Source organism: Canis aureus, chromosome 32 (assembly GCF_053574225.1).
Source record: "Canis aureus isolate CA01 chromosome 32, VMU_Caureus_v.1.0, whole genome shotgun sequence".
Lineage (NCBI taxonomy): Eukaryota > Metazoa > Chordata > Mammalia > Carnivora > Canidae > Canis > Canis aureus.
Genome location: NC_135642.1, coordinates 22,400,330 through 22,412,448, shown reverse-complemented (window position 1 = coordinate 22,412,448; position 12,119 = coordinate 22,400,330). Strand labels below are relative to the sequence as shown.

General features: G+C 39.8%; 1 protein-coding gene across 2 annotated transcripts in view; it reads left to right on the top strand.

The window, feature by feature from the left end:
- Positions 1 to 238: 238 nt before the first annotated feature.
- The window catches only part of LOC144303223 (RNA polymerase-associated protein LEO1-like), a 37,271-nt gene continuing 25,390 nt past the window's right edge, over positions 239 to 12,119 (top strand). The window contains exons 1-2 of one of the 2 annotated variants that reach the window (XR_013370260.1): positions 239 to 721; positions 9,286 to 10,038. Coding sequence is in view for 1 of the 2 variants with exons in the window: in XM_077881116.1 (XP_077737242.1) it covers positions 664 to 721; positions 9,286 to 10,038 (811 nt within the window). In the remaining variant the exon portion in view is untranslated. The remainder of the gene's footprint in view (positions 722 to 9,285; positions 10,039 to 12,119) is intronic. The other variant, XM_077881116.1, reaches the window with a different exon arrangement.

Below are 12,119 nucleotides of genomic sequence, written 5' to 3'. Positions count from 1 at the left end.
CATTTCTCCAGTAGATTGAATGTAGAAGCAGCTATGACAATTAAGCTGTCGTCTTTAAAGTCAAGCATTAAAGATATTTTCAAAATCATAAAACGATTCCACTCTTCTGATGTTTTGGTTTTGGAAGGAATATGGTCATTTACGACTTTAAAATGCTATTTATGTTAACCTGCTTACTCTTTAAAACACCTTGAATTTAAACTTAATATTTGAATTTAATTGCTTTCATGACTAATACGGTAAAGAGCAGGAGACACAACCTACAGGAAAAGCGCTTCGGAGCTCTCCTTTGGAGAATCGCTGGTCAACATGAAACAAAGGACTTCGGGCGCGACTCGTGGCAGGTTTAACTAGGTCCGAGGCCCTTCAGCCGAGCGCTCAAGCACCACCCACCCCGCCGACCGCGACCGCGACCGGGGACGCCCCGCCCTCGGCGAGAGTCCTTGCAAATAGTTACGGATGCCGGCTAGAGGGCGGGATTTGTCCCCTGAGCGGACGTAGAACAGTGTTCACGTAGAGGTTCCCACTGCAGAGGAAAACCGGGTCACGGAAGGAAAGGAGCGTTTATGAGTCTTTGCGACACTGTCGCGTTTCGTTGGTTCCTTGCCGTAAAGAGAGTCGCGGAGCCGCCCCCGGCCGAGGCAGCGGCAGACGTGCGGGGCAATGGCGGATATGGAGGACCTCTTCGGGAGCGACGCCGACAGCGATGCTGAGCGTAAAGGTGGGATCGGCTGGGCTTGGGGGCGGAGGGGGATGCGCGGAGGGTTTCTGCGGTGGGAGCCCGACGGCGGTCCAGTTCCGGGTCTGCGAACCCCTGGGCGCTGCGGGCGAGCGGCGCCGCTTCCTCCTTCCTCAGCGCCCCCTGCACTCCCGGCGGTGCCAGCCTCGCGGCTGGCGGGAACACAGCGGCTTACAGCGGGAGCCTCGGGGTTCTTGGTGTCCGTGGAGCATGCGGTGGCTCGGGGCGTGTGGGGCGCCGACGAGCCTGCCCAGCCCGCGGAGGAACCTTGCTGTCCTGCTCTGTCCTGCTTGCACAAGCCAGCGCAGAGTGAGAGCTCCCCGCGAATGAATGGACCTTAGGTGCTCGGGAACATGGGGATGACACGGATGAATCTGCAGAGGGGCTCGGAAAACCCGCTTGATTGAGCCCAGAGTGTGGCCTGATGCGGAGTTTGAAATGTCTGGCCGGGGAAGACTGGCAGGATAACGCGGTTAGGGCTTTCCCTAGGCGTTACGCGCCGGAAACAATGTGTCTTCTGAGAGCTTGTGCAAAAACTGCAGTTTCTTGACTGTATGGTATTAGATTGGAGAGCATATGGGATCAGTGCTTGCAGAGGAGAAATAAAGAATTCATTAGTGCATGCATGAAAGTACTTCTGGCACAAGGACTGTAGTTTGAATTTGAAACATGAATGGGAGGGGCGCCTGGGTGGCTCATTCGGTTAAGCATCTGCCTTGGGCTCAGCTCCTGATCTCAGGGTCTTGGGATCGAGCCCCGCGTTGAGCTCCCTGCTCCGCGGGGAGACCGCTTCTCCCTCCGGTGCGCGCACGCTCGCACTCTGTCAAGTAAATAGATCTTAGAGATAAAAAGAAAAGATAGAGGAATGGGAGTTAAGGGCCCCAAGATCGAGTTCAAAATTCTTGCACCCGTCAAAGTAACGTATCTAAATATAGCAAAGTGTTGTTATTCTTTTTTCCTCTAACTCCAGTTTATTCGTGTTTTTTAGGGTATAGTGAAGGGGAGCCTTAGATAGAAACCTAACGTGAGGGCTCTATGGAGGTGGGTATCCAGGAGGTTCTAGGCAGAATGAACCTGGAAGTATAAAGTTTTGTATACTGTTGTTTCATTTCCCCCTCATTTTTACTTGACAGTATCCCATTTGCCTTTCAAGGCGCAGTTCCATGTGCACTATCCCATGGCTCACTGTCGTGAAGTTGTTCATTCAATAAATATTTATTGAGCCTCATATCCTGTTCCAGCTACTTTGCTAGGTGTTGGGAATAGAATGATGAAAAGATTGTCTCCCCCATATCCCACCGTCTTATGTGGGTGCTTAATACCTACTTGATAGTTGGACGGGTAGAAGCAATGGTTTAGTGAAGTGCACCCTTCATTATTTAACTATGGCAAACTCGGTGTATGGGGAAGTGATGCATGGAAATGGTTGCTTCTCTGGGCTTCATGTTTTACTTTCGTTTGAGTCTGTTGCTGCTTTCTTCCATGTTACCATTAGATAATGGGATGCTATAGAATTAACTTCCAAATCTGGCTTTGAAGGTTGCTGTTGGTCTGTGACACAGTAATGCCTGTTAGGCCTAGCATATTTCATTATCTCCCCGTACTAAGGGAGTTGTGGAAAATAACTACACCTGACAAATCTCTTGCCCTGTAATGGGTAGAATCTTTCCCTAGGTCCAACGTGTTTCTTTTATATGTAATTGTCCCAGGTGTCTTTAATTTCAGCACTGTTGTGTAGCTTTAATTGTAGAAGTCTTGGACCTCAGTTAAATTTATTCCTAAGTATTTTATTCTTTTGGATACTATTGCAGGCGAAATTGTTACCTTAATTTCATTATTTCATTTTTGGATTGTTCATTGCTAGCATATAGAAATACAGCTGATTTTTTGTGTGTCAAGTCTTGTATCTTGTAACCTTGCTGACTGTATTAGCTCTAATTGTTTTTGTGTGTGTGCATTTTTTTCTTTTTTTTTTTTTTTTTTAGTATTTTCTACATATGAGCTCATGTTATCTACAAATACAAATAGTTTTACCTCTTCCTTTCCAATTTGGGTGCTTTTCTTTTTCTTGCCTAATTGCCCCAGCTACAACTTTCTGTACAATGTTGAATAGAAGTGGTAAGAATGGACATCCTAGTCTTGTTCCTGATCTTAGGGCAAAGCATCCGTGCTATCACAATTACATGTGTTAGCTATGGTTTTTGTAGATGCCCTTTATCAGGTTGAGGGAATTCCCTTCTCTTCCCAATTTGTCGAGCAGTTTTATCACAAAAGGGTGTTGGATTTTGTCGGATACCTTTTTTGCATCACTTTAGATGCTCACTTTTCTTTAGTCTGTTAGTATGGTCACATTGATGTTGAACCACCATTTCCTTCCTAGGATAACTCCCACTTGGTCATAGTGTATATCCTTTTAATATACTGCTAGGTTCAGTTTGCTAGTATTTTGTTTAGTATTTTTGCATTTGTATTCAAAAGGTATATTGGTTTATAGTTTTTTTTTTTTTTTTTAAGATTTTATCTATTCATTTATGAGAGAGAGGGAGGGAGGCAGAGGCAGAGAATGATGCAGGCTCCCCACAGAGCAGGAAGCTCAATATGGAACTCTATTCCAGGATTCTGGAATCAAGACCTAAACCGAAGGCAGATGCTTAATCCACTAAACCCCCCAGGCACCCTTGTAGTTTTTCTTTGTGTGGGACATCATTTTTTTGGCTTTGGTATTAGCGTAATGTGGGCCTCATAGAATGAGTTAGGAAGTATTCCCTTTCAAGTTTTCGGAAGACTCAAAAGGATAGGCATTAATTCTTTAAACATTTGATAGGATTCACCAGTGAAACCATCCAGTCTGGGCATTTCTTTATTTATTCTTTTTGTTGTTGTTGTTAAAGTAGGCTTCACACACAACTGGGGCCTGAACTTGGGGCCCTGAAATCAAGAGTCACATGCTTTACCAATTGAGCCAGCCAGGTGCCCCGTGTTTGTTGGAAATTTTTTGATTACTGATTCAAACTCTACTTGTTACAGCCCTATACAGATTTTGTGTTTTGTCTTGTGTCAGTTTTGGTAGTCTGTTTATAGTAATTAATCCATTTTATCTAAATCATGTAATATGCTGGCATAGAATTTTTATGGTATTCTCTTTAAATCCTTGTTTCTGTAAGGTTGGTATTAATGTTCCCACTATCAGTAATTTAAGTCATCTTTTTCTTGGTCTGTCTTGCTTAAGGTTTATCCATTTTGTTACTATTTCAAAGCACAAATTTTTTGTTTCATTGATTATTTTTCTATTCTCAATTTCATTGATTCCTACTCTAATTTTTATTTCTTTCCTTCTGCTTGCTTTGGGTTTAGTTTCCTTTATCTAGCTCCTTAAAATGAAAGGTTAGATTATCAGTCTCAGAGTTTTCTTTTTTTTTAAGCTCTACACTCAACACGGGGCTTGAACCCACAACTCCGAGATCAAGAGTTAAGAGCTCAACGGACTGACCCAGCCAGGCTCCCCTGAGACTTTTCTTTTTTAATGTAGGTGTTTACAGTTAAGATTTCCCTTTCAGCACTGCTTTCTCTACTTCCCTTACCTTTTGGTATCCTGTGTTTTCATTTATCTGAAAATATTTCTAATTTCCCTTGTGCTTTCTTTGAGCTCTTGAGTGCACTGTTTAATTTCCGGATATTTGTTCATTTTTCAGATTTGCCTTTGTTACTGAATTCAGTTTCATTCCATCGTGGTCAGAAAAAATACTTCATATGTTTTCAACTTTCTTAAGTTTACTGAGATTTGTTTTGGGTCCTAACATACGGTCTATTCTGGAGAATGTTCGATGGGCACTTGGAGGGAAGAATGTATACTCTGTTGGTGGTGGTGGAGTGTTTTATTATGTCTGGTTGGTTTATAGTGTTAAGTCCTCTGTTTCCTCATTGATCTTCTGTCTAGTTTTGGCTCTTATTGTAAGTGGGATATTGAAGTTTCCAGCTATTATCTTTGGACTGTTTCTCCCTTCAGTTCTGTCAGTTTTGTTTTTAGGTGTCTGCATAACATATCTTTATGTCACATTGACACTTTTATCATTTCATAATGTCCTAACAATTTTGTGTTAAGATTTATTTTGTCTAATATTAGTATGACCACTTTAGCACTCTTTTGGTTATTATTTACATGAAATATCTTTGTCACTTTCACCCTCTTTGGGTATGTGGTTCTGAAGTGAGACTTGTAGAAAGGATATGGATGGATCATTTTTAAAATGATCCAATTTAAAATGCCAATTTTTGCCTTTTAATTGGTGAAATTAATTCATTTCAAATGGTTACTGATAAGGACTTCTGCCATTTTGTTTTCTATATATCATATCTTTTTTTGTTCTTCAATTTCTATATTACTGCAGTCTTTTAAGACTGATTTTCATTTAGTGTACTGTTGATTTCTTATTTTTTTTTGTATAGTTTTTAGGGTTTTTTCCTTAGCATTTACTCTGGTGATTACAAATAACATTTTAATTTATAATCTAGTTTGGATTAATACCAACTTAATTTTAGTAATAAACAGTTTTTTCTACAGTTCATTCTCTCTTACCTCATGTTGTCATTGCCACAAACTAACATCTTTATACATTGTCTCCCCAGTAATGTGGTTTTATGATTATTGTTTTGTGTTACTGTGTTTTAAACCTCATCAAAAAAGGAGCTACCAGAAGTACATTGATATTGACTTTTATGCTTACCTATTTAGTTACCTTTACTCTTCTTTATTTCTTCATGTGGATTCAAATTGCTGTCATCTTTTCAACTAGAAGTGCTACCTTTAGGAGGCAGGCTTACTTGCAACAAACTCTTGTTTGTAGGGGAATGTCTTAATTTTGCCAATTTGTTTTTATTGAGGTAAAATTCATATAACATAAAATTAACGGCTTTAAAGTGAGCAATTCAGAGGCACTTAGTACATTTACAGTATTTCCATCTTTTGACTGTTTGAATAGTGCTGCTATGAATATTTGTGTACAAGTATTTGAGTGTCTGCTTTCAATTCTTTTGAGCATATACATAGGGGTGGAATTGCTGAGTCCTATGGTAATTATTTAACTTTTTGAGGAACAAGTAAGCGAACCATTTTCCACAGTGCCTGGACCATTTTACAGTATTACAAGCAATGTTCATGGTTTCATTTTTTTCACATCCTTGCCAACATATAGTTAACTTCCCTTCCCTTCCCTTCCCTTCCCTTCCCTTCCCTTCCCTTCCCAACCCCTCCCCTCCCCTCCCCTCCCCAGGCTCCATGCCTAGTGTGAAGCTCAGCATGGGGTTTGAACTCCCAACCCTGAGATCAATATCTGAGTTGAGATTAAGAGTTGGATCCTAAACTGACTGAGCCACCGAGGCACCTCTACATTTCTTCTTTTCTTAATGTAGCCATCTCTGATGTGTGTCAAGTGGTATCTCATTGTGGTTTCAGTTTGCATTTCCTAATGACTAATGAGGTGGAGCAAATTCTCATGTGTTCATTGGCCAAATATTTGTATGTATAACTTTGGAGAAATGTCATTGTCCATTTTTTAATTTGGTTGCCTTTTTTGTTGAGTTGTAAATATTCTTTATATATTTTGGATATTAGACACTTAGCAGATATGTGGTTTGCAGATATCCCCCCATTTTTTTTTATTGTTTTTTCACTTTCTTTTTTTTTTTTTTTTTTAAATTTTTATTTATTTATGATAGTCACACAGAGAGAGAGAGAGGCGCAGAGACACAGGCGGAGGGAGAAGCAGGCTCCATGCACCGGGAGCCCGACGTGGGATTCGATCCCGGGTCTCCAGGATCGCGCCCTGGGCCAAAGGCAGGCGCCAAACCGTTGCGCCACCCAGGGATCCCGTTTTTTCACTTTCTTGTTAATGTCTTTTGTTGCATAGAGAATTTTCTTTTTGAAGAAGTCTAATTTACCTATTTCCTCTTATGTCACTCATACACTTTGTTCTGAAGTATAGTTTTACTGGGAATAGGATTCTTGGTTGACAGTCTTTCTTTCAGTGCTTTGAATATGCCATGGTTTCTGATGAGAAATCATTGTTACCAAGGATTCCTTGTATGGGACAAGTTGCTCCTCTTGATGCTTTCAGCATTCTTTTTTTTTTTTTTTTCTTTTTAACACTTTGATAATGATGTGAGTAGGTGTGGATCTCTTTATCTTATTTGGCATTCACTGATTTTCTTGAATGCCTTTCATCACATTTGGTATGTGTTTGGCCATGATTTCTTCAAATAATCTTTCTGCCCTTTCTCTTCTGGGACTCCCATTATGTGTATGTTGGTACACTTGATGATATCCCACAAATTTTATAGATTTTATTCATTTTTCTTAATTTTTTTCTCTTCTGTTCCTCACTTGATCTTTATTGACTTTTTTTTTTTTTTTTTTTAAGATTTTATTTATTCATTCATGATAGAGAGGCAGAGACACAGGCAGAGGGAGAAGCAGGCTCCATGCCAGAGCCCGATTTGGAACTCAATCCCGGGACTCCAGGATCTCGCCCTGGACCAAAGGCAAACGCCAAACTGCTGAGCCACCCAGGGATCCCCTTTAATGACCTATTTTTAAGTGGTTGAGTGTCTGCCTTCAGCTCAGGGTGTGATCCCAGGGTCCTGGGATCAAGTCTCACATTGGCTCCCCCAATGCAGGGAGAAACCTGCTTCTCCCTTTGCCTATGTCCCTGCCCCTCTCTCTGTGTCTCTCATGAATAAATAAATAAAACTTAAAAAAAAAAAAAGTTTGCTGATTGTTCTTGCTTACATCTGCTATTTAGCTCCCTTAGTGAAAATTTCACTCCATTTATTGTATTTTTCAGCTCCAGAATTTGGCTCTTTTAAAATAATATCTTTTAAAAAAAATATCTGTCTTTTTATTGATATTCTCTATTTGGTAAGACATTTTCAATGTCTGGGATTCTTTAGGACAGTTTCTGGCCTTTTTTTCATATATATGGTCCATACTTCCTTGTTTCTTTGCATTTCTTTACATTTTTTTGTTAACAACTGGCCATTTTGAGTATTATAATGTGGAAACTCAGGAAAACACATTCTCTCCCCTCCTCAGAATTTGTTGTTGTTTGTTGTAATAGTTATTGTTTAGTGATTTTTTTGAACTAATTCAGTAAAGTGCACAGTCTTTTTGTGGCCACTAAAATCTGTCCTGTTAACTTAGTGGTCAGCTTGTGATTGGACTTTCCCAAAATGCCTAGGCCCAAAAGCAAAAAACAAAACAAAAACCCCTCCCAGGCTTTGCTGATTGGCTCTCTGTACTGGACATGCTTTCAACACTCAACTGGACAGTTACACCTGTTTTTGCCTTCATTTCTTGCTTGTGCAGAGCCTGAAAGTCAGCTGGAAGTGAGAGCTTAGTGCCCTCTCACTTCTTTCCTGAGCATGTCCACACCCTTGGGCAAGTGTGTGGCCTTCAAGATCTCTAGTAATATGTGAGAGCTTTTAAAAGCCCCTGCTCCCCTAGTATGTAAATCTCTAGCCTTTCCTCCCAAGCTTTTTAGTTGCTCCGACTACTACTATCCATTGTCCAAGGCAGAGGCAACTAATATGTTTGCCTGTAAATGTTTTTGACATTCTTGGGTAATTGCTTCAGCACTGAGGAAGTCCTAAGTGAGCTAAAATCAGACCTTTGAGCTATTCTCTTGATCCACCGGGTAGATCAGAACAAACAACCATGATTCTTTGTGAATGAGGTCCCTCTGCTCCCTCTAGTAGTGGTCCATGTACCAGGAATTTGGTTTTGTTTTTTTTTTTAAAGATTTTATTTATTTATTCATGAGAGAGACACACACACACAGAGGCAGAGACATAGGGGGAGAAGCAAGCTCCCTGTGGGGAGCCTGATGTGGGACTCGATCCCAGGACCCCAGGATCATGACTTGAGCCAAAGGCAGATGCTCAACCACTCAGCCACCCAGGTGCCCCAGGAATTTGGGTTATCTTTAAGGCATTATTGAGCTGGGGAGCTGAGATTTGGGGTGGAGGAACAAGTTAAAACACTGCAAAGTTTTATTGAGATTCAGCTGTTTATTCTTGTTAAGCATACTCCTGGTTGTTCTAACTTTTGATTAGTTTCCTGAGTAGAGAGAAAATTGATTCTGACAGTTTTTTTTTTTTTTTTTTTATTATTATTTTTTTTATTGGTGTTCAATTTACTAACATACAGAATAACACCCAGTGCCCGTCACCCATTCACTCCCACCCCCCGCCCTCCTCCCCTTCTACCACCCCTAGTTCGTTTCCCAGAGTTAGCAGTCTTTACGTTCTGTCTCCCTTTCTGATATTTCCCACACATTTCTTCTCCCTTCCCTTATTTTCCCTTTCACTATTATTTATATTCCCCAAATGAATGAGAACATATAATGTTTGTCCTTCTCCGATTGACTTACTTCACTCAGCGATTCTGACAGTTTTTAACATGTGTTTTTGTTGCTTTATGTTGCGATTGACTTTTGGTGTTCTTTACTCTGTCATTTTCACTGACATCACCCTGTATTTGTATGATCTCGTAGATTCTGATTCTGGATCAGACTCGGATTCTGATCAAGACAATGTTGCATCTGGCAGTAATGCCTCTGGAAGTGAAAGCGATCAAGATGAAAGGGGTGATTCAGGAAAGCCAAGTAATAAGGAACTGTTTGGAGATGACAGTGAGGATGAGGGAGCCTCACATCACAGTGGGAGTGATAATCACTCTGAAAGATCAGACAATAGATCAGAAGCTTCTGAGCGTTCTGATCATGAAGATAATGACCCCTCAGATGTAGATCAGCACAGTGGATCAGAAGCCCATAATGATGATGAAGATGAAGGTCATAGGTCAGATGGAGGGAGCCATCACTCAGAAGCAGAAGGTTCTGAAAAAGCACATTCAGATGATGAAAAATGGGACAGAGAAGATAAAAGTGACCAGTCAGATGATGAAAAGTTACAAAATTCTGATGATGAAGAGAGGGCACAAGGATCTGATGAAGATAAGCTGCAGAATTCTGATGATGATGAGAAAATTCAGAACACGGATGATGAGGATAGGCCTCAGCTTTCAGATGATGAGAGACAACTGTCTGAGGAAGAGAAGGCTAATTCTGATGATGAACGGCCAGCAGCTTCTGATAATGATGATGAGAAACAGAATTCTGATGATGAGGAACGGCCGCAAATGTCTGATGAGGAGAAAATGCAAAATTCTGATGATGAAAGGCCACAGGCTTCAGACGAAGAACACAGGCATTCAGATGATGAAGAGGAACAGGATCATAAATCGGGTAATGAATGCATTTAGGAGAACCAGAATGGTTTAGTACAAGCACCCAGATGCAGCAGTGGCCCATTTATTCTATGTTCCCACTTTTATTTAGTACCCTGTTTTTCTCTTCTGTCCCTCAATTTCAGCCTTTTCTAATTATACATTTTGCTTTAAACATTTTTTCCTAATCCATTTATTATTTCTATCCTTTTTCATTTGTTAATTGATGATAGGTCAAGAAGAAGAAGAAAAAAAAGGACAGCCTTAGGGAAAGATGTATGGTGCTTAAGTAGCTAGATAATGAATAGAGTTGGTTCTTTTTCTGTGGGTAACTGAGAAGCATGCCTCAGGTGAGAATAGATTTGCTTGGGGGAAAAAGCGGTGCTCTTGAAATACCTCCATAGGGTAGCTGTACTGAGGTGTAAATATGTTCCAGCTCAGTTTTTTGAGACCCAAAATTTGATCATCCAGACGTAATTAGGCTCCAAGGAGTTCACTTAGACTAATCAAATGCATTACGAACTAGTTTATAAAAATCAAGATGGAAAATTGTTTCAAGAGGATCGGTTATTTCTCTCTTGTCCATTGTATCCTTGCCCTTGGGGAAAATCGACATTAGATGCCAAATGATAGTATCAGGAGGTTGCCTGCAGAGTAGAACATCCAGAAAATGTGAAAACATGGCTGGATGATCTCAGTGAACTATCGTAGCTTGATACGTGCATCTTCCTAGAGAGATATATTTTGGTCAGAATATTTATTCCTTAGAGATTATAGAAAACACATAGCCAAACTTTGGCTTCTTGACCACCTTTTATAATAGCCATTTACACTATTCTCAAGTTAACACATTCTTCATATAGAATATTAAATTTAGAGGTCTTGTTTCATTATATTGTAAAATGATTAGGTTAGAATTCTTCCTCAAGTAATTCTTGGATTGCTTCGTTTCCATATGTGATTGATTATAATTACATGTTGATCCTGTTTTAGCTTAAATATGGGGGAGGAGGTCTTTAATCCTGTCATACATACCTCACAGGATAGCACTCAAGACCACATTTTGGCATTATTTACAAGAAGAGGCCAGAAAATTTTGAAGAGATGGATATAGATCGATCTGGACTACAGGGCTGCAATAAATATTCAGTAACCAGTTCTTTATAGAGTTATTTTTACCAGTAGCAGAATCATTAAAGCTCATGCATTACCCAATACTAGCAGACTAACACAAGAATAGGGTTATGGTAGAGGATCTTACAGTTTGTCAGTCTGCTTAACTCTTCCCTACATCAACAGTGATTTTCTTGAAGTTTACAATTAGGTGAACAATTGTACCATCCAGAGCTAATGATATACAGTTGACCCTTAAACAACATGGGTCTGAACCACAAGGTCCACTTATGTGGTTTTTCATTAAATACAGTACATTATTGTAAATGTATTTTCTCTTACTATTTTAATATTTTTTCTAGCTTTATTGTGAGACTACAGCATGTAATACATATAACATACAAAATATCTGTCTACTATTTGTTATCGGGAAGGTTCCAGCCAATAGTAGAGTATTAGTTGTTTTTGAAAAGTCATACATGGATTTTTGACTGTGAGTGGATGAGGGGAGGACTCTGTGCCCCTGCCCCCATGTTGTTCAAAGATAAACTTTATCTCTTCCTTGGCAATATTTTTACTTCTTTTTTTTGTAATGAGTCATATAAATTAGGTCATAAGTTTACTACTTTTCTCATTCTATCAAGTTTTTCTGCTTATAGAAACCAATGTTACTTTAATTGTTTTAATTAACCACTGTTTGTATGTGTATATACAGTTCTATTAATGTTAATTCATGTATAGATTTGTGTAACCACCACCACAGAACAGTTCTGTCACCCTGAAAAACTCCCTCGTTCTATCCCTTTTTTAGTCCCATCCTTTTTCCACCCCTGACAACTACTGACCTCTTTTTATCACTGCAGTTTTGTTTTTTTTGAGAAAGTCATCAGAAAAATTGAATCATCTAGTATGTAGCCTTTATTCTTTCATTTAGATTTTTTTCACTTAGCATAAGGCATTTGAGATTCATCCAAATTGTTACATGTA